Genomic DNA, 22218 nt, shown 5'->3' on the forward strand with positions numbered 1-22218 from the left:
AATTGACAAGTTGCTCTATTCCAGCTAAAGGTTGGGGGAACAAGGGGGGGGGGGGCAGAGGGTTTGTTTGCTTTTCTCCGCTCCGTGCCGCCGAATTTCTGTTTTGTTAAGTTTCCAATTTCACCCGGTTTGTTTCCGTCGGGTTTTACTCGCGACCCCCATCTGGAAATAATATACGTTCATAAAAACAAGCCATCAGCAGCGTTAAGGAAGGGTTTGGTGTGTGTGTGTGTGTGTGTGTGTGTGTCCGGGGAGCATGAAAGGGCCGTTGGGGCCTCGGCTCCACCGTCGCAGAGAAGGGCAGATGCTAAAAACCCAAAACCATCGTGCTGCTCTCTAAAAAAAACCCTGCTGCAAATGCTTCAGTGGTCTGACTCCAGACTTTGATTCGAACGCAGAGTTAGTCATCCAGCGTAAGAAACCGCAGCTGCTGGGAGAAATTACGTCTCAGGCAGATCCTTGGCAGGAACGTTTGACCTTGGCTCAGCTTAAAAATATGCATTAACTCCCTGAAAGCCTGTATGGTTCTGCAGGAAAGAAGACCTGGCTCGCGTCGGAGCGGAGCTCCAGGCGGCGTTCGCAGCATGTGAGGGGAGAGATAGAGCAGATACCCACCCGGTCCTGGTGAACGCAACACTCCTGCGCCTGTCTGCCGCCTTGGCTGCGGTCCACAGGAGACCAGTCGGTCACACCTGAGAGCCCCTGAACAGCGGTGAGACATTATAAGCCAGCCTGTCTCAACACAGAGTGGTCCCAGTTTGTGGGGAGGCTGCTCCGTGTATATCTAACCGTCTAACTAACTATTTGTCTGTCTGCCTGTCTGCCCGGAGAAGATACGATCTCTTTTAGAGCCATAATGGCTTTAGCAGGCCCTGAAGGAAGAAGCAAGGAGACATTTCTGCCTGTCTGTTCGTGTGTGTGTGTGTGTGTGCGTGTGTGTGTGTGTGTGTGTGCGTGTGTGTGTGGCTGGATCATGTTTTAAAGCCCTGAAGTTAACCCTTGTCAAAGGGTTTATGCCTGCCGCTAAAGCCACAGAGGTATCTCGATAGACGCAATAGCTTAGTGACAGATCCAGTGACGTCTCCATGTGGCCACAGTGGGCTTTCATTATGTGCACATAACAATTGTCCCGTAATTACAGTTTTCAGGTGGCAGAATTGTGGAATTTATCATTGTAAATGGTTATATAACCTTAATTCTGCGTATTGCGCCTGAGGAGGGTAAACAAGCACGTTATCTTTGATCTATTGTGTGTATACACACACAGTGGAGTTAGCTATTACTGAAGGAGCACACACACACACACATACACACACGTTTTCATTTTAGATATGAAATTCAAAAATTAGCAGTGTTACACACAGCAAGTTAACCAGCACTTGCTAAGTTTAGCAGTCAGTTTTAGCGAGCAGACTAGTGGCAAACAAATCGAACGTGTTGTAAGTTTCACTTCCTGAAAGGTCAACAAGATCAGGAGTGGGAAAAAAAGAATGGGACGATGTCAAGAAATACATGTAAGCGTGTAAGAGCGCTCGGGATATTTGCGAAGGAATTTGTCGTTACGTCCTTTGCTTGCGCGGCTATGAATCGGTCCCTTGATTTAAGCTCGCCATTTCTTCTGGGTCCAAACGGAGCGCTGAATTAGAGCCAGCTTTTGAAAACAAAGCCATGTTTGGATAGCTTTTGCAATTCCTCTCTGCTCCTAAGCTCCACATGTTCCGTTGCCCTGCATTCCCTCAGTCTACATCCCAGCAAACGTCTGGCTTATTTTTCTTTTGAAGCTGCCCCCTTCCTCCACCTCTCTTCCTCACCAGTTCATCCATCATACCAGAGTATTTAGGACCTCCACCCAGTCGCCACCACCCCCGCTCTCTGCTTGAAACTGTTCCTCCAGGCCAAAACCTCCACAGTTTTACTATTAATCTTAGCTGCTGCTGTGCTCCATACATAACGTCACCCCTCCATCAACCCTCCACCGGCGTCCTCCTCCACTGCTCCCTTCTCCTTTCAAGTCACACCCCGCAACCACTGTGAAGCAGCTGGACCCCCCCCCACACACACACACACACACAGACCCTCCTCCACCTTTTAGCCAGCTGAGACCTGAGGGCAGGTCTCCTGAGTACTGGGAACTGTGGTTTGTTTGTGTGTTGGTGTGTGCCTGTGTGCTGTCTGGAGCTGCTGCCGCTCAAATCAAAGTGCCTGCCTTTTGTTGCGAGCTCTGGAATCCCCTCCGTCACACCTCGGCCGTTTCCCAGCAGGGAGACTTCTGCCCCCCCGGCCAGAGGAAGTTTTCCTTCATTGCAGTTAATCTTTTACCAGAAATGCACCAGCCCCCCCACCGTGGTCACTAAATTAAACATAGTTTGAATGAATATATGTGCTTGTAACACATTAATGCAACATGCTAGCATTTAAGGGAGTTTTGTGGAGACACACACACACACACACACACACACATGCTTGTCCTCCTACCCTTGTGAGCACTTTCATAAACACAATACATTCCCCAGCCTCTTTCTCCACCCCTAAACATCACAACACAAACCGAACCCTAACCTTAACCTACACCCACTTCTAACCTCGGCTTTAAATCCAACCATCAAACAGCCCTCTGAAGTTGTGAAGACAGGGCAAAATGGTTATTTTGGTCCCGAGTATATGTACACACACGCACACACACTAACACACATTAATCTTGTCAGTCAACTTTTTATATACGTAGGTGTCATGTTTTGTCTTGATTTTTTTAAATATATATATTTCTTTCAAAGTCAAACACAATCATTTTATTAAAGATGGAAGATTGCTGATCACTATGGTTGTTCTCCTGTCTCTGGGATGAAGCTGTGCACCTCTGGCCACCTCATGCAGGGCTGTTAAAGGCTTTCAGAGAGCTCTTTGCCACAAGTCCTCAATTAGGGTTCTGCCCACACGGCTATAAAACAGTTAGCAGAATCATTCAGAGGCTGCTACATTTAACGCTATTAAGAGTTCATTAGGACCTGCATACACAAGTGCTGCTGCCACAGGAGCATCATTAACATAAAGCTGTTAAAGTCAGCTAGAGGCCCTTCTGCGCATATTAATCAGCCTCGTTATTACCACAACCTCGTGGATTTACCTCTTCTATATGTCAACAGGCTCTTTATCAGCACAGGATGTGACGTCTGGTTGGTTTGGCAGGTAATCTGTTTAATGAATACCTGTCTTTCAATAGCTGTTCATTAAATTGAGCAAATTAAACTTGCAAATTGTATTTAATGCGCTTAAATCGAACCTAAATGTTTTTCTCATTAATCTTTTTGTGGGTTCAGACATTTTAAGAAAAAAAAAAACAATTTTGGGGAGAGAAGCCACATGAATTAATTAGCATGCATGTTCAGGAATGTGTCTTTGAACTCTAGAAAATGTTCCTTTTTTAACCATTATCATGTTCATACAAGCTTAAAATGGCCATCAATTGTTCCACTAATTCTTAGATCAAAGGGAAAATGAAAGCTTGTGACAATAATTAGCTCACAGACAAACACTGTTAAAGCAGCAGTTGAAGGACGTGGAGACGGGGTGACAGGAGGAGGGAAAACAACCATCCAGGGAGACGGGATCAAGGCTGGAAGTGACGCAGAGAGATGACAGTGAAGGCAACACAGAGGCCGTGATCCAGCTTAGAGAAGGTGAGAGAGAAGGTCCAACAGTATTTCATCTACAGCACAGCAAAAGGGTTAAAAGGTGTTTTGAAAGCTCAGTTAAAACTATTTAATAAAATCAAAAGGGGCAATTTCTGAAATCGGCGTGTTAATGTCAGGAAAACATCAACAATTGCTCTTTAAATGATGTACTTGTTTGTGATAAAACCCTCAATACTGCCTTTTAGTGCGCTCTTAACTCTACATTATCAAAAACTTGTCCCTGTTTTAAAAGATAATTATATCATCCTGCTTCATTTTCTTTTCATTTGACTTTATTTAGTTCTTCTCATTCCACTCCTTCTTGCCTTTTGAAGCCCTCTGAGCCCCTCTTTTACAGGTCCTCTCATGTCCTGTGTGAATAACTTTTACCATATCCAGCCTGTTCCTGCTCCTCTCTGTAAAACCAGTGCTGGTTGACTGGGAACCCCTGGATTGTTTATCTCCAAGAAGCCCGAATCCAAGTCAAATTAAACGACTTTACAATCTAATTAAGTTGTGTTTTTGCACGCTGGAATATATTACCTCAGCTGAAGTAATACATGTGATCATCAGTGAGTCAACATTCACAGCTGTAGATGCTCCACTTTCTGTTTGCCTGAGCGAGCGGGGTCAAAAGGTCTTTCTCGGGTGAAGGTTTGGGTTATGTTTGCAAAAGGGCCTTCAAGCTCCTCTGCAAACAGGAGCTGGAGATCAAAGATAAAAACGGGAGGACAGATACACAAGAAGCCGACATCTCATTAACTTCTTCTTCTCAAAAGCTCCAATCAGGCAGGCACATGTACCGGACAGGGATCAGTCACATGCTGGACCTTTCCCTCGTGTTAATCCTCCAAAGTCAAGTGACAAAGGGTCAGCTGAGTAAGCTGAAAAGGGATTCCGACTGAGGTTGTGGAAGGCTTGGCAGTGATCCGCACAGCAGAGTTTGTTCTGAGGAACATTTGTGCTCGCAGGTAATCTGAACGGCATTATAAGGTGGCAACAAGTGCTTTCTATTGTGTCCTCGTGTAATGAGAGGACTCAGACTAAGAGACTGCGACCCTCCAGGGTTCCTCTTTTTATACCCTCTAAACATCCTCCTGTCCCTCCAGCAGCCATTTTCTATTATTACAGCAAACTGGATAAAAAAATGCTGCTTTTTATCCACATGAATTAGATGAATGAAATCAAGTTTGGATGTCCAAACTGAGGGAATTTTACCCGTTAGAGCTCCTGGTACACCAGCAGTGAGGATCTGACGGGAACTCCAATCAACAGTCGAATTATACACAAGCGCCCCCTTGTGGAAGATAAAGCTACTACCTCATAACCCTCATAAAACCTGATGTTTCTGGGAGCAGCCAACATGGGCTAAAAATAGTCAGAAAGATCTTATGTTGTCTGTTACAGGCCCCGAGAATAAAAGGAATTTCTTCTTTTTATATTTTTGCAGTCGGAGAGAATAAGCACAACTATATCTGTCACAACTTGGGAACAGGATCCAAGAGAGGGCTGCAGGTTACAGATTTAGTGTCCAATGGGAGGGTGAGTGAGGACTGATGGACAAACCCACCGGCCACTGGACTGTCTGTTGAAAGAAGGGAGGATAAAGAGTAACAAAGTTAAGTGTGTGAGAGTCTGGAAGAGCAAACAGACGACAGATCGCCAGCTGAGAAGACAAGACGCCGTCCTGCTCCTCTCCTCGCGCTCTGACCATGTCTGACTGCGAGGGGCCTCCTACGGGTGAGCAAAAGGCTTTTGTATAAATATGTGTGTGCGTGTGTGTACATTTTCTTAAGGGTGCATATATGCTTTGACTCTTCTCAGAGAATTAATGGGTTCTCAGTTTTTTTGGGGGGGGGTGTGGGGGGAGAGCTCCACTGAGACAGCTCATCCAGCAAGTATTCAAAAGAGGGAGCTGGTTCAGTTCGGATCCTTATATGGAGTCCTTGCCTCAAGATTCATCAGAAATAATGAGGAACGACACTCCAGATGTGTTAATCAGAGATTTGTGGAGGCTTGGAGGAGCTCTGCAAAGACAGAAAATGGATGGATTTGACCTGGCTGCAGCTGCACGTATAGGTGCAAATTGGAGAAAGATGTATGAAATGTGTGTCCAAGTCTGTGGGCGTGTGTGTGAGAGAGGAGTTGAAAGCCTACTTCTCCTCTGCATGCAGATATTTATGTCCTGTCTGCGCCTGGTGCATCTGCTCCATAGATCCGTGTCGTGCTTGTTGTAAATGTCTGCGAGTTTTTGGATGACGTCGTCAAACTCTCCGCACAGATGTTTATGTGCAGGAGGGACGCTGAGAGAACACTGAGGATGTTATCTGAAGGAAGCAGCACTCAGAGGAAACGTCATCAGCAGAAATAAACGTTAGAAACAGACTTGCCGAACCAGGAACTAAGGCAAAATGTTCACAGCCCAAAAAACCATTACAGAACTTATTCGTTCTGTTTATGTCAGAAAGAGCATTAATCTGGTTTTACTGCCTGCATCATTTTTAAATCATTACACTTTTCCAATTATAGACCTGTTGATAAATATCTTGACAGGCCAAATGGTCTCAGATGTTACCCAGATGAGTCAGTTTACTTCATTATTTTGTCATTAATCATCTTTGAAGTGGCGATTTAGTGTGGATACTTTTATTTTTATGAGTCATATTCTTGGCATTTAGGAATATAAACAGAATGGGATATGACGTCCGTGAGTCTCCTCTTGTGGAATGTTATTTGTGTTGTGGTTTAGGTCTTAAAGTGAGATGGATGTTGTTGTTTGGAACGGAGCCGCAGCAATTCACTAAATAACCTACAGGTGGCGACACAACCTCGTTTCTAATGCATTACGTTAGGAGAGAGGGGTGCAGACAGAGTCGTGAAAAGGAGAGGGGGAGGACAAAGAGGAAGCAAAAGAAGACCATCTAGGGGTTGAGAAGATGAAGAGGAGAGATGGAAAGCAGCGGGAGATGAGTTTGGTGAAAAATTAGAAGCAGCATCGCCTGATGTGTCACGTAATGGAGAAGGATGGGAGCTTTGATGGAAGCTGACAGAAACTCACCAGCATCCAGTGACAGAGGCCTGCACTCCCTGTACTGTGTGTGTGTGTGTGTGTGTGTGTGTGTGTGAGAGAGAGAGAGAGAGAGAGAGAGAGAGAGAGAGAGAGAGAGAGAGAGAGAGAGCGAGAGAGAGTCATGGCCGACTGATGTCAACCTTCCATCTGTGCTCTGCCAAAGTAGCTTTGCTGATTGAAACCTGTCTGTCATACTGTCATGTTTTAGTTACTTCTGTGTGTGTGTATGTGTGTGTGTGTGTGGGGGGGGGAGGGTGCTGGATTGTGGTTGTCACAGAGTAAACTGCAGCAGAGGCCAGACCTCCTCCTCAGTGTGTATTTTAGGCTCCGTGCAGTGACTGAAGGACTGTGTGACTTTGAGAGGAGCAGTAGAGGAGGAAGCATTATTGCAGAGTAGAAACAATAAAGAAGGAAAACAGTATGTGGATTTTAGCTTTGGGAGATGTGAAGCTCTTTTACCCTCTTGCACTGTGTATCCATCCCTCTGTGTGTGGAGCAGAGGCAGAGTCGAGCAGAGTTCTTCATCTGTGCAGGAAAGGAGGGGGGGAAGGGTTTACATGGATGTTTCAGCAGCCAAGTCAGATGTGATTAATGTTGTCGTTGCTTGAGAGAACACAGCTCTGCACACTCTGGATAAGCTGTGGGTGAGTCTGTATCGCAGACAGAGCCCCGCCGAACTACCCTGGAAGTGTTTGGGGCGGATTTAAAGACGAGCACTCCATCCTGAGTGTTTTCCCAGCATTCGTGGAGTGATCGATCGGTACAATCTAGCAGTATTTTCAGTCTTTTAATGACCAGTCATGGCCTCAGACACATTTAATGGACTACAGCAGTGTTGTTCCACCTCTGTGTCAAACTTATGAGTCATTAGCATATAGATGAGATCTAGAGAAGTCAGGAAGGTTTAGGTCCGGTCTCACACACCTCCGCTACATCATTATTGTAGAGACAAAGGTCAGACGTGAAGGAAAGAGACAGATTCAGTACCATAATACCTGATATGGGCATGATGGTGGGAATACTCCTGTGCGAAAACTGGAACAATGTGCTTTTTTCTTTCCTCAGCGTGTGAAAATCTCCTTCACATGCACACGCCCGCTGAAATCCTGAAAGGAGGAGTCTGTCTTCACCCACAGAAGGATTATTTTGGGAGATTTTCCTTGTTCTTTTCCACAGCGCAGAGGGCGGCGGGCTGTGTGTTGTTGAGACTGCAGCGTTCACGTGTGCATTTTAGGGTGTGCAGCCTTAAAATGCCAAAGATGTGGGCGCAGTCCCAGAGAATCAACCTTATTTTGGAAGCAAAATGATTTATCAACAGCTATCAGCACAGTTTGGTGTCAGTGTCAGAGGAACCGTTGCATCTTCGCCTCAAGCAATGGCATTAGCACGAAACACTAGCTTTGTTTGGTCCTTGCGTGTCTTTTCTCATTCTGTTTTCTCACTGTGGCCAAAAGAGTTGCCAAGAGTCATGCTGTCATAAATTAAATTACATTTCTGGTCAGGCGTTGAAAATCAATTTTATGTTATCTCTTCATCATATCTGTTCTTTCATTAATGCATCGCAGTTGTAAAATACCTTCCCAAGCTGTCTTTTTTAAATGATTGTGGGTAAATGTGGGGCTTCAGACTGTCGATATCCTTCTGGAATTACATGCTTAATGCTCTTAAAAACCATGACCGGAAAACAGCTCTGGAAACACAATCGTTGACCCAGTTTTTTGCAGAACATCTTTAACTCGGAGTTGGTGCTGCCAGCAGTGCTGGGCGGTGCTGCCATGTACAATCACACTGTTCTGTCTGCACAAAACATGCCAAAAATATTAAACCTGCGATCAGTTGAAATAGCGCCCCCAACAGGCGAGCCGTCGCATAAATACAAGATGGATTCCAGGGAAATTTGGATGGAGCTGATGGTTTCTGTAGTTTAATAGTTGTCCATTGCCAGTTAATGAAAGTGGGAATATAATAAATGTCATATACAGAGCAATAGCTCATTTATAATCGGTTGCATCTATTCAGTGAATCTAATAGTTTTGGCAAATGTCACACCCAAACCACGTTTGTTGAGCTTCTGCCATGGAGAGGACAGTTAGAACATTATCGTTTAATATTTGCACTCTCGTCTCTGTCTGATATCTTTATGCTTCTGCTTCATCTCCTGAAAATAGGTCAGACTTCCTCCGCATAATTTATGACGACATACCCTTTTTAACGGGCGTTCCTTCGGGATTCCTTCAATTCTTGGGAGGTTAAATGATCTTTCAGCTATTAGAGTTACACTGGCGCATTGAGTTCACAACCACTCTTTATTTAAGGGGTTTTCTGAGATAATATTGCCTCATTTTAATCAGAATTCATCTTAAATAAGAATGTGTTTTGATTAAAATGGCACATGATGATGGGATTTTCAAGTCACTCAGCTGATTCACTTCCCTCTCATATCTCATCTGTCTGTCTTGCTCTTCGGCTCTACACGATTATTAGGAGAAGCGGCGCTGTCCCATTTTACACCCTCGGTCCGATTGTACTGTACTCTACCTTCATCAATAACTCAACGCGCCCTCGCCCCTTTAAAATCGATCTCATCTCATTGAAGTTTAAGGTGTGGAATGAAAAGATGAAGCTCTAAGATTACTACGGTGATGGAGCTTTGACTATAAGATAGAATGTTACGGTTAATTATTAGAATTGAAAATTTCATGTAATTTAGAGTTTTACAGCTTCATAAGGACGGATTCATGCACTCACGCTCTTAATGATGATACAAAGGTGCTGAAAGCTGTACCTTGAGGTTTGATTTGACTGGAAAATTGTGCATTCAATCAGTTTTGACCTCTGTTACCATGGAGAGGACCTTAAAGATGTTAAATCATTCACGAAATCATCTTTCACAATGTCATAAACACACAAAGCACAAAGATCTCTGCACGTCCTGCAGTTCCTCCACCATAACAAGGCTCATGTGTCAGAGTTCTATAAGACCCAGTGTTCCTCCAGCATGGAGCCGCCTGGTAACCAGGACAGGCACCCAGATGGCGGCTGGATCGTGCAGAGGATTGACCCTGTTTGTTCCTCAGCTCCGGCCCTGATTGTGCATAATCCCGTCCCACTGACAGACTGACTGATCACATTTGGGTGAACACTTCAGCAGGATCTTCAGAAGCACCCGGTAATTCTGCTGATACTGGACCTCTGTCATGCTTCTGATGTAACACAGCTACCTGCGCTGACCCTGACTGTCAGAACTGGCTCTTTTCTTTTGGAGAGTTTTGAAATCACTCATCAACATGCAAGAGACCAAGAGGAATGGAGACATTTAGAAAGAATTTAGAATTTGGGCCATCGCTGGTGGTGGTGGTGGTGGTGTGTGCTCACAATGGGGATCAGTGGATGGAGGAGTAGGAGGGGGAGGATGGGGGGTGCTGCAGCAGCAGGACGTCCACCACCTGCCACCCACTGGGGTGTGGGCGGGGCTACAGAGCTTAGTGGGAGGAGACTTCCATCATAATGGCAAGAGCCACTTAGGTGTAAATAAAGAGACACACATAAAACAACACAGACCTGTCCCTAATCTACAGCCTAAATCTGCCCCAGAATGAGATTAACGATAATCTGGATCCCTTCAGACAAAACAAACTGTGACTCACTACCAACCGAACAAAAACACAAAGGACAGTTAAAGATTATCTTGTTTGTTTTTTTGGAGGGGAAAAACAACAGAAATTCCAGCAGATATCTATATCCTACAGTGCATGTGGTGGCCTGAAATATGATCACGCCACATTCGAGCAAATATAAATTCCTCGTTGCATTTTCCACGTTCCGGATTAGAAAACATGGTGTACTTGCACGCAGGATAAAGGTCAATGCTCCAGCTTGTGTTTTGTTATTAATAATCCTTGTGATTTCACCAAACAAGCCCAGCAGTGTGCAAATGTAACACCGCAACACAAAGCGCAGCTTTGTTTGGCCCTGTAATCCCAGCTGAGGTTGAGGGTTTCAGACCTCTGGATGGTTGGTATTTTGTCATGAGTGAAACCAAACGCAACGTTTTCCCGAAGCACTGGGAGAGAAAATGATTCCTTGAAGCAGAAAGTGATGCTTGGCTGCATCCTCTTCCTCCCGGTCCAACCCCGCTGGTCCACCTATCAACCCGGACTGGGGGATGAGCCCACGTGTGCGGACGTTTGCTTTCCTCTTCTTCCCCACTGTCGTATCTCTTCTCGCCATCTCTGTCTGGTTGAGAAAGAACCTTTAAATGTGAATGTAGGCCATGGACTCTTTCTTCTTTAGCTTTGTTATTTTTCCCTGCCAGCTATAAATAATGTAGAGGCTCCCCTTACTCGCATATACCCACCCCCATTAGAATCATAAGGATATCCCCACTTTTTAATTTGCTCTCCTCTGTACCCCCACACGCTCCTGAATCCCTCTCTTTCTATTTCTCCACCCCATCCCCCTCTCTGCCATTTATTTCTGTCTTTTATTTCATCCCAGGGTCTTCCTTTCAGACTCTCGCTCCTCCTGTCCTTGTTTTAAGGATTCCTTGGTCTCAGTGCAGTCTGCAGCGTGAAAGATAAGACAGACGGAGGGGAGAGCGCTAATCATGTTTAGCCTCGCCAGACATGGCAGGATCGTGTGTGACTGTGGGGATGAAGAGGAGTCAATGTGAGCTGTATGATGTTGACTACAGAGGCAGCTAAATGTTGATTGGAGAGCTCCAGGGCCTTTGAACCAATGGTTTTGTGTTTTATAGCTGCTATCTCAATCACTTCCCTCCTCTGCCCACAGTACCAAACCTGGAATGAAACGACAGGGATGGCTATGAATGTTTAATAATATGCCGACAATTATTTGATACTAAACTTGTTTATGTTTCCACCACGTGATCCAGACAACATATAGAAACATGTTTAAATGACAGAAAGTGGTCCATACACAAACACTTAACTCTTTGTTTCTTTACATTCCTTCCCTGTCCTCACATCACCCATACTCTCTTCTTCTGCCTTTCCTCTCCTCCATCTCCTCTCTCTTCCTCGGCAGAGGAGGAGGAGGAGGAGGAGGAGGAGGAGGAGGAGGAGGAGGAGGAGGAGGAGGAGGAGGAGGAGGAGGAGGAGGAACCTATGTGAGAGGCCCAGCCTCCCTCGGCTCGGACTCGTCTGCGCTGTGTGACAGGGGAAAGGCTGGGTTGTCCCGGTGTTTATATCTAAACACACACACACACACACATACACACACACACGCCCACACATACGCGTGTATGCGCGCTCACAAAAACACGTTCCCTGCGCCAGATCCAGCCTGCGCTCTCAGCTCAAACCCTCTCAGAGCTGCTTTTTTTCTGGAGATCAGGGACAGCTAACGACGCACAGCTGTCTGTGCGGAAGACTGGGGGACAGAGGAGGGGAAAAGGGGAAAAGACGAGCGGACAAAACAAAACCAGCAGCCGCCGCTGAACTTCTGTCTGTCCCGCGCTCCGGCGCATTCTTACGCGGGGAGTGTTTTCTGCTCGACTTCGGGACTTTTTTCTATTCCCGAGAGAAGAAAGGAGAGAAAAAAGAAGAGGGATTGGAGTTCACATGACATAATCAGAGTGAATGGGTTGCCATGGTGACTCACCCAGGGAGCCTGACCCGTGCGAAGTGAATGGAGGGAGCGCCTTGGACGTCAAGTGAACGCTGAAGTAACAGAGGGGAGTCACCAGAGAAGGAGGCGAGGATAGCAGCGGAGAGGAGCGCACCGAGGGCTGAGAATGGAGGACGGCTTTTCCAGCTACAGCAGCCTGTATGACACCTCATCACTGCTCCAGTTCTGCAACGGTAAAGCCAGCTCTCCCTTCCTGCCCCATCCTCGGTCTCCCCCCCAGTTTTATACTGTGTCTGCAGAGTTTGCATGTAACCAGCTGATAAAGTTAACAAGAAGGTTCCCTACATAAGTGTGTTTATACGTACATAAGGGCGTGGGTGCAAGCCCCGATGCGCCCAGTCGCTTTAAATATTGATGAGAGGGGGGAGAATATGATTGTGGAGGAAGTTTTTAGAATAGAAAAATGTCAATAGTCGACCTGAAGTGTAAACAAAGACGGGGGGCACTGATTACAGCTCGATGTGATGGTGACGGCTCATGAAAATACGCGTCACTTGTCTGATGGAGACAGAAAAGGAGACACTTATGCCGCCACTCTAATGTAATTCATCTGCTGGCAGGCAGAGGGAGAAAGCAAATTTCAGGTTGCAATGGGTGGGAAAGAGAATGACTCAGGGAAAAAGTGTAGCAGCATGACACATCGGCATGACATCAGGTCATTACCGAGGATGTGTGAAAACTGTTCAACAAAAGTTAACCATGGCCCAGCTCATTGGAGGAATTCTTCTGTCCAGTTCATTCATGTTGTGATTGGGGGAGTTGGTTCGCTGGTCCAGCATGCATCCTGTCAAACTACAGTTAGTGAGCCCCTGGGGATTAACCAACACAAAAACCAGTATCTCTAATGGAGGCTGCTGCAGAGAGGTTTGAGAGAATTGTTTCCTGTTGGCAGGAATGATTTATTATATATAAGCAAGAGGATGTGAAGGAAACCCCCTCAGCACAGACTGGCAGCTGCTCTGCCCTCATGATAACACTTGAGATCCACAAATCAGGCAAATCTTTAACCATTTGCTATAAACCAGAATATGTGCATTGCTTCCTGAAGTTTATTGTCCTCCGTAACTGCAGGCAGAATGATAAAACACCTAACAATAATTAACTGCTACAAAAACCCAGAGGTAAAAAGTGTCTTCCGTGTATGTGTGGCACAAGGTGCAGGTCTGTATTCATGTTGTCTTCAGATATAAATGGGGGGAAAACACCCGTGAAGAGTTAGGATTGTCTTCAAAAACATGTGTAGCAGTGACGCAGTGTTAAAGGAGCTCTTTGTGAATCACATTACCCCGATAATTGTAGCTACAGGGTTCCTGAAGCAGTATGTTGTCTACCTACACCTCTGAGAACAGTTAAACAAGGACGGAAGCTGTTAGGATTTGACTTTGTTGATGTAGTTTAGATTCCCTACATGTTGTTCTTGTTATTTCCAGGCGTTAAGCGGACCTTCGCGACGGTTACGCGACCTTTCTCTTTCAAACACGTGAAAACCCCAACATGTTTTGGAGCTGCACCTCCACCGTTGACCTGACTCAGTGGTTGGTGTCCATATGAGCAGCACCAGATGCTGTGAGCTGATGTGACATCACATTTTCCTCGGATGGGCTCGGGGCGAACGTCGGTGATGTCATCCGCTCGTGTCTTTCCCCCACCCCTCGCTCGCTCGGCCCATGTGCTGCGGAGCATCCAACCAGACTAATGTCGGAAGACTAGGTCAGCTTAACCGCACAAGTACGCACAGCCTGCCTGGTTCTGTCCTCCGGAGGCCGGGGCAGCTCAGGCAAACTGAAAATTCAGCACTTGCGAAGAGAAGCCTTTTCATCCATTACATCCATGAAATCATATTTGGTCCTGGAGAAATGGCCCGTTTTTATTGAATCAGTCTGCAATGCCTCCCCCCGATTCATGCAGCCGCTGTTGTTTTCCCTGAATTATTGATGTCCTGGTATTAGATTGTCCAAATTTTTGTTTGGGTTAAGCCAATGGAAGTGCAATCGCCATGGCAGATCCTCCATACAGTAAGAGCCGACTGTGAGTTTAGAGGATTAAGATCTGTTGTGCTTTAATACGCAGCATCCAAAAAAAGACAACCCAAGTAGCAACATAGAGACGACCCAGAGCCCAATAGAGGCAGAGTCTTTCTTTAGTGTCACGCAGAACTGCCCTCATTTGTACCAAGGCGATGAAGCGGTGTGCTGCGCCGACACACACATGTTAATCTTCAGATGATATCAAAAGTGTCTGCCTCCGAGCCGTCTTCTCTAAAAGGTCTTGTGTGTGTTGAGCCTGTTGTGACGTTGTACTTTCTTCTCTGGTGCTTTGATCTGCCAGTTCTGGGTATTCTATCATAAAACACACCTCCATGTTCCTGGATTGCCAACGGCAGGACGAGCAGGATGCGTACCACAAAGACACGTCCTCGCTCCCTGTGTGTTTTTGGGTCATAGAATTCCCAACTGTACAAATTGTGACATACATTTTTTGTTGTCATTAATTCTATAGTGTCTAAAAAGGACCAATTAGCCTTCATAATACAGTGTGTTATGGCTCATTTTGACCAGCAGTTATGCTGAAGTTGATTCGAGCGTCTGGTCCCTGGTGCACTAAATTCTCCCGATGAGTAAAAACTCCCCCTCTCGACAGCGCTGCCATGCAGACGATCGCACTCATATATTCACTATTTCCTGCAGTCATTAGCAGTGCTGGACCTTTTGCCTCTTAAGTTAATGCCGTCTGCTCGGAATTGGATCAAACACCCTTTTATCTTCGTGCTGCACGCTGGTGTTGTTCACCCACAGGCTCGCTGGCACCGCTCAGCTGTGTAACACTGGAGGAAACCGGAGGGGTAAAGAAAGGATGGAAGAGAGTGCAGATGAACGGCCAGACATCAGGGGTGTTCATTTAGCCGGTGTCGCAGAGGCGAGGCCGCTCCATCCGTCCTGGTCCTCCTCCTGGCCGTGGTCCTATGGTTAACTCTGATTAATGATGGCACGTGTAGAGGGATTAGGATTAAAGCCTCACGTTACCGGGCACAGTAGCCAAGGAGGGATGCCAGAGAGGAGTGGGAGGAGCTTAATGTGCTTGTGTATATTCAGGCCTGATAATCTTTGACTGTTGTCAATACAGTCAGTTTGATTATTGACTCTTAAAGTCACTTGTGTTCTAACTCAGCTTTGAATGACCTTATCCTTTTTTTTTTTACAGATTCTCTAAAAATATTTTCTTGTACATGAAGCCGCTGTAATGTTGACCAATGCTGCTGAGTCATTTCAAGGTTCACTCCGATTTTCCTGCTCCTCTGGCAGAAAACGTGGTTATTATTTATTCATCTGACTGCAGCCTCACTGGTTCTCTTTCTCGGGGTCTCTTCTTCTCCTTCGTCCTCTTTGATCTTGCAGAAATCCCCCACGAGGACCTCAAAGTGCTGAAATGCTTTTTTTCCTCCAGACACTCGGATATTGAGCGTGGCACTAGGGCTGCTGTAGTCACGAGTCTTGTTGTGGCCCCCACCCCCTTATCTGACTCATTGTTTCTCTCCCCTTTGTTCCGATAAGTTTCTCTCTTTCTCTTTCACTCTTTCTCTTTCTTTGCTGTAGAGGGGAGCCTTTGGCATCCGCTATTGGTTACAGCGTGTGGTTATTTTAAACACTGGTTTGAGGCAAGCTGGCTGTTTCTTGATGACATAGCCACTATAGCACCCCCTACTGGCAGGGAGGATAAACGCTTGTGCGCGACTCAATTTTAAATGGACACACCATCTTTCCATTGTAAGTGTTTTCTTTCAGATGACAAAGACAAGCTCAGAGTTGAATAGATTTTGCTGTTCTTAGTGCCCTGCAGGAATCTGTAATAGGATTATTAGAATATTTATGTCTCTTAGGCAGCATCTATCTCAGTTAGACACACAACAGAAAACAAATGACCTTTTGACCTTAGCAGATAGAAAGAGGATGTTAGCTTTAGTGTTCATGCTATTTTCTGCCCATTCTTAACTGATTATTCTTTGGATTTTCCATTAATATTATGGGCGTTGGCACGTACGGCTTGAGTGTTTTATAGCCCTCTTCTAAAACAAGGTCAGAGTCAGTGCGCTGGTGGAAAACAGCCTCTCGGTCAGCCAACGGGCATTTTCAGTATGAACTCAGCACTTCCCAGCACTCATCTCCTGCTCTTGTCTCCTCTCCACTGACACAGTTTTCACAGTTTTGCACAGCCTCGTCCCCTGACCCACTAAAACAATCAGGCATGTAAAGCAGGAGTACGCGGTGCGCTCCTGGGCTAAATATATAAACTGCCTCTGCTTGTGTTTATCTGATGCTCCTAACAGTCAAACAGAGAAGAGAAAACCCTGTATGGTAGTTCTCTCTCTCTCTTTCTCTCCCTCTCTCTCCCTCATACCATCTAAAGATCTGGAGTGAAGACATGTAGGCCTGAGTCCTTGATCTGGATGTCAGGGATGCATAAAAATACAGATTCATGTGGGATTCTTGTGCTCTGCAGGGTAACATTAACCAAGATCAACCGAGCGTTCTACCTGTGGGGGAGGGCGACTGGATATAAATCACACGAGTCAGCAGAAACCCGGGGAGATGCCATTATTTTCAGCCTGCAAAGTCATTCTGTCCAATCAGAGAGCCCGCTTTATGATTCAAATGTGCTTCAAATTAGCATTGAAATGAGGTCTGGTAGGGAAAATCAATTACGTTAGCATTGCAAGTATTGGTTTGATTATATTTACATTTCCACAGATGAGGGGTCTCTGATGGCCTGTTGGTTGCACCCCAACATTTCACCTGGCCAAGCTTGACGTGTGCAGATGTAATTAACCTCTCTGTGGCCGAGGTGCACTCCCAGAGGCTACCCAGCAGCCTAATTGGTCTCTTACATCTGCTCTTAATGAAAGAACCAGGCAGAAAGCTACGTGTGTGTGTGTGTGTGTGTGTGTCCACAGTTGTATGTATTCTGACTGTAACAGATGGGAAGGGAAAAGACAAGAACTCCCATCAGAAATTCCATTAAAAATGCATCACAAACACAGGTGCAGAGATGAGAGGATGGCCATGATTATTTGATTTAATTCTGTCGTGCGTTAAAGTAGAAGCCCGTGATTTAACAATCAGCCCTTTCATTGGTGCACTTTCTTTTCAAATTAACGTACTTTAGTTATTTCATCTCTGGCTCATCAAACGCTTCAATGCACTGATTTTTCCTTTTGCTTTAATGTGTTTGGATACGTTTTATGTCCCAGATATTACAGGTGAAATCACCAGCGCAGACTTCTGATTAAAATGATGAAACTAATATTTAGATGATCATTTTGGGACCTAAAACACTTTTTAGACCACAATCACTTTTGAAAAAGGCTGAATGTAAAAGAGTTTGGGCCTTTCCAAGCACCCCGCCAAAGAATGTGATTTTGATTTATCTGCACACCTACACATCACCAGAAACTGATCCCATGGCGGATCTATGGTGTCATGGTTTGTGCTGCTGCCAGTGAAGCCACTGCATGTTCTCTCCTCTCCAGATGGTGGATAGAAGTTTGGCTAATTCTCAGGACAGTCTCCGGAACACAGACTGCATGTGTGCACAGCACGGAAGTCTTGTATCCCATAACAACTGGAGGGAGTCCACACAAACGCCACACATATCAGAACAGGCATCCCGCCCTCTGTCCCTGTGGTTTGTTTGTTACTGCCAGACAAAGCAGGGTTTTATGTGAGAAAGAGGCTCGTGTCAGAGCCTGGAGTGCAGAGTCACTGCCTCTGATGAGCAGTTTATATGCTTAAAGTGGTAAAAGATATTAAAAACCGTCCTTTGTTTCCCTGTCTTACATGGCCACGCTAACAGAGACACTATCAAAGCGGTGCATCGATGGGGAAGCTTTCAGGACGGTGGCTGATATCACCCTTTTTGGCTGCTGCGCTCCAAAACGAGTGAATACATCCTCTAAGGGTCACGAGCGGCCTTGACCTTTTCTGCATGCACTGTTTAATCTTTTTTTCTTAAAGCCTCATGCATATGCAATTCAATTCCAACAGTGAAACGGGTGCCGTTAACTCTTAGCACTTCAAAGATTGAGATGGCCTTTTCTCTGGAACGTGCAGCCAACGCACACCAGGGACACAGAAACGGCCAGTACGAAGCTCATTCTCACAGGTATCGATAAGACAATCGGCCCCACTGCAGTTTTATTGGAGGGAATGAGCAACAGGAGCAAAAGAGGCAGAGCGAGTGAAAGGGGACAGAGGTTAGAAACGAACCAGCCCTGCTGCGCTAAGCTCCAACTCCCTGAGTGTAGGGATCACTCACATCAGGCAAGATCAGCTGCCCACATCCAGAATAATCCCCCACCAACTCCAAACATTTCCAGAACTGAAAGAGGGTGTGTGTGTGTGGGTTAGAGCAGGGCCAAGGGATTATTCAATGTACAATACATGCCTCAGCTGCCTCAGTGACCTGTGTCTTCCTTTCTTTTGGGATAATATTTTGTCTTTTATTATATCTTTAATATTTCTTTTAACTCTCTTTATGTCATTTTAGACCGACAACCAAAGCAACCACTACACAAGTTATGTGTCTTTTGAGCTTTTGTGATGCATTTTACTTCCTTTTTTGATTTGTTACTGAGGATGAGTTAGGAGAAACCGAATCCCTGACGTCCAGGATTCCACCGGCAGGAGGATCAAGATAGTGGGATTGATCAGTCAGACAGATGAGATGAGGTGAAGGCAGGTTGCAAAGCAATTTATAGAATAATGATAAGGTCCTGATCTCTCCTGAATCAGTGGTTTTGGGCCAAGCTGGTGTCCTCAAGTTGCGACGGCACTCATTTTTCTGCAGCAGCAATCCCTCCAGAAGTGATGCTATAGAAACACCCTCACAGGTATTCTGGAATGTTTTGAAATTCTACCTTAAAGGAAAAGTTGAAATTGTTCATTGTGTCATCTAGGGAATACTGATGTTAGCTGTTAGCTCCTTGCTAACTTGCAAACACTTGCACTCAATTATATAATTTCCGATGTGTTTTAGTCCATGTTTTGGAGTGTCTAACACTATGGGGTGGAATTGTGCCATCAGCTGGCTGAGGTAGCTAGGATAGCATGTAAACACCTCTAATGGAATGCTTACGAGATAAGCAGATATCTGCTGATGAGTTGTTGGTTTGTTTTTTAATGTCAGCTAATACAGTGAAATGGTGATGATGTTACATCACATGATCATTTCTGTGGCTTAATGCTGATCTTGAATGCTACAAGGTGCAGTTTGATGTGTGTGACAGTGAACAGGAGGGATGTGTGTGTGTGTGTGTTAGGGGGAGGAATCATCCCATTTGACCTGAGGGTAACCTGATGGGAGGTAGGAAGGTCGCAACATGCTCCTAAAAGACAGGTTCTCTCTTCGGAGTCACTTTTTTCCTTGTATTTCTTTCCTCACTCTCTCAGCCATTGCGTGATTGTTCTCTCACCTTACTTTGCCTGACACCTCTTTAATCTCTACTCGTGAACACGAGGGTTTCCTCTCCTCTGATTCACCTCTGTCCAATTATAGCCCCAAAGCTCCCATCCAGCAGAAGCCGCCAAAGTCGTTTGTAAACCAAACGTCTGCCGTCTTTATCCGCTCGGTCGATCAGCTAATACACCAACGCCAAGTCATCTACTGTCTGCCTGGGGTCACATGTGGGATTAATGGCACTTTAAGTGACTGTGCCACTCACTGGGTTTGGTCATTTTTCATTCTGCTGAGGTGCAGCTGCTGGCTGACTTCAGTGGCGCCTCAGACAGAACCCATTCTTCCAAACGCTGCCGTCTCTTCATATGCTGTGCTGAATAACATTAAAGTCCAGTGATAGAAAGTCATAGTATTGTACTTTTAGCTGCACTTGCACTTATCTTTATCCTCTCTTTGGATGGAATGACAAAAAACTACGCGGCTATAAGAAAAACAGTCCTGGAGCCCATCGAGGCATCACGTCATTGATCTTGTTGATGTTCCATTAGAACCATCCTTGTGTATTTTGACAGCGTAGTTCTAAATCTAAACACTATCCAAACCCTCCTCATCTCTATCTGAATTATTTCCTTATTTTCATGGTGGCATAAATAATACCCAACATGTCACTTCACTGTGATTAGATTTCGACTTCCATCGGGGTGATTGTTTAATAAGCGTGACCCTCTGGTCTTCTGTGCCCGCCTGTGTGCATCTGTGTTGTGAAATGAAGCACAGTTGGTGAAGCTGTCCAACGTAATCCAACGTAATTGCCGCCCAAAAACAGGAATGACTGTCATAACATTGAGTCAGGCAGTTTCCTGCTGCCTCTTGTGTTTGGGATCCGTCGCCTTTTTCTCCAAATATGGGTCGTAGTTCATCAAAAGCGTTCATTGCGGGAAGGTTTAACCTGATCCACACTCACCAAAGGGGGAATTGAGCTTTATTGTCCGGCTCCTCCACAGACAGCGAAAGAAAAACAGCCATCAATCACTGCCAGCCGGAGAGCCTGAGAGGGAACCGTCCCTCACATCATTTCTCTGTCATCATGGAGTGTGTATTTATATCCGTATCCTCTTTTCTTGTACCGTTGGAGGTGTAGCTGTGACTGACAGCGATGCTCGGCAGGGGGAAGCCGCAGAAGATCTTTAGCACTCGCAGCCCAGCATGGATCAGGATGTGAGCATTTACGCAGGAATATTTTAGCCTTAGTTTATTGATCTTCACAGCTGAAAGGGGCAGCAAAAGGGGGCCTGCAAGCTCCATGGTCTATTGTTGATGTCACTTAGGTCGGTGGGCGGCTGTAGAACAAGGTGACCGAAGGAAGGATGGGTGTGTGGGAGTTTTTAAACAGGATAAATGGCCTACACGAGAGGCTGCTTTTATGTTTATCCTTCATTGACGCGCTGCGGCTGAGCTGACAGGCACTTAAGGCAGGGAGGTGGTCTGGAAGTAGGTGACAGGGAGCGGCGCCTCTCAGGGGTAGCAGGCAGAGGACTGAGCCGGCCTCCATGTTCTCCCGATTATTGAAAGATTGCCTGGAGAAGATGGCGACAGAGGCTCTGACAGCGGCGCAATGAGCTGCACATCTGTCTGACAGGTGTGAACGGTCCAGCTGAGCCCAAGAAGGTCGCCGCTGCTGCGGAGGCGATGTGAGCGGACCGGTGTCCGTTCGCGTAGTTGGATGAGCACTGACATCTCGGTTATTTGGCCCCGCTGGACAGAGATCGCCTCGAGAGCAAATGTGTCCCCAGGGGTGTCACACTCTCAACACGCTTGTTTCTAGATTAAATTAAAGACCCCACGGAAGCTCCCCCACACCCTTCCTGTTCTCCACTGCACCCATGCTTGGACACATTAGGGGGTGTTAACCTGCCCCGGTGGGTTTTAAAATGATGTGCAGGCTGATAGACAGACAGTCGGATCTCAGATGACACTATTCTGTCTGTGGAAAGGAGGCACAGAAAGTTATTTCGTTGTTAGTAGTTAGTTTAGATGCTGTGTGTGAGCGTGTGTGTGTGTGTGTGTGTGTGTGTGTGTGTGTGTGTGTGTGTGTGTGTGTGTGAGTGAGTGTGAGTGTGTGTTGTAGAGCTGATGTCTCTCTTTGTGAATCGTAATTAGATGTTTCAGCCTTTCAAAAGCGTTTCCCGTTACAAGCACAAGTGTCCCGTCTGCTAATGCACCAATTTGCCATCCTGCCTGGTGGAGGGTCTCCCTGACTGGAACAATTCATAATCACTAATGGAACTTGTCAGCGTTTAAACACACCCATCCAAATTCCTCCCCGGCATTTTCTGCCTTTTTAATTCAATTGGCTTGATTTGACCTTTGGCATATTTC

General features: G+C 45.8%; 1 protein-coding gene across 6 annotated transcripts in view; it reads left to right on the forward strand.

Annotated features, from left to right (window-relative positions):
• Nucleotides 1-5151: 5151 nt before the first annotated feature.
• eml1 (EMAP like 1) overlaps nucleotides 5152-22218 on the forward strand; it is a 29615-nt gene continuing 12548 nt past the window's right edge. Inside the window, exon 1 of one of the 6 annotated variants that reach the window (XM_029825879.1) lies at nucleotides 5152-5411. In XM_029825879.1, the coding sequence (XP_029681739.1) occupies nucleotides 5384-5411 (28 nt within the window). In that variant the 5' untranslated portion in view covers nucleotides 5152-5383. Of the gene's footprint in view, nucleotides 5412-11883; nucleotides 12564-22218 lie in introns of those variants that run through there. The other 5 variants (XM_029825870.1, XM_029825867.1, XM_029825875.1 and 2 more) reach the window with 5 other exon arrangements.

This window comes from Takifugu rubripes, chromosome 2 (assembly GCF_901000725.2).
Source record: "Takifugu rubripes chromosome 2, fTakRub1.2, whole genome shotgun sequence".
Taxonomy (NCBI): Eukaryota; Metazoa; Chordata; class Actinopteri; order Tetraodontiformes; family Tetraodontidae; genus Takifugu; species Takifugu rubripes.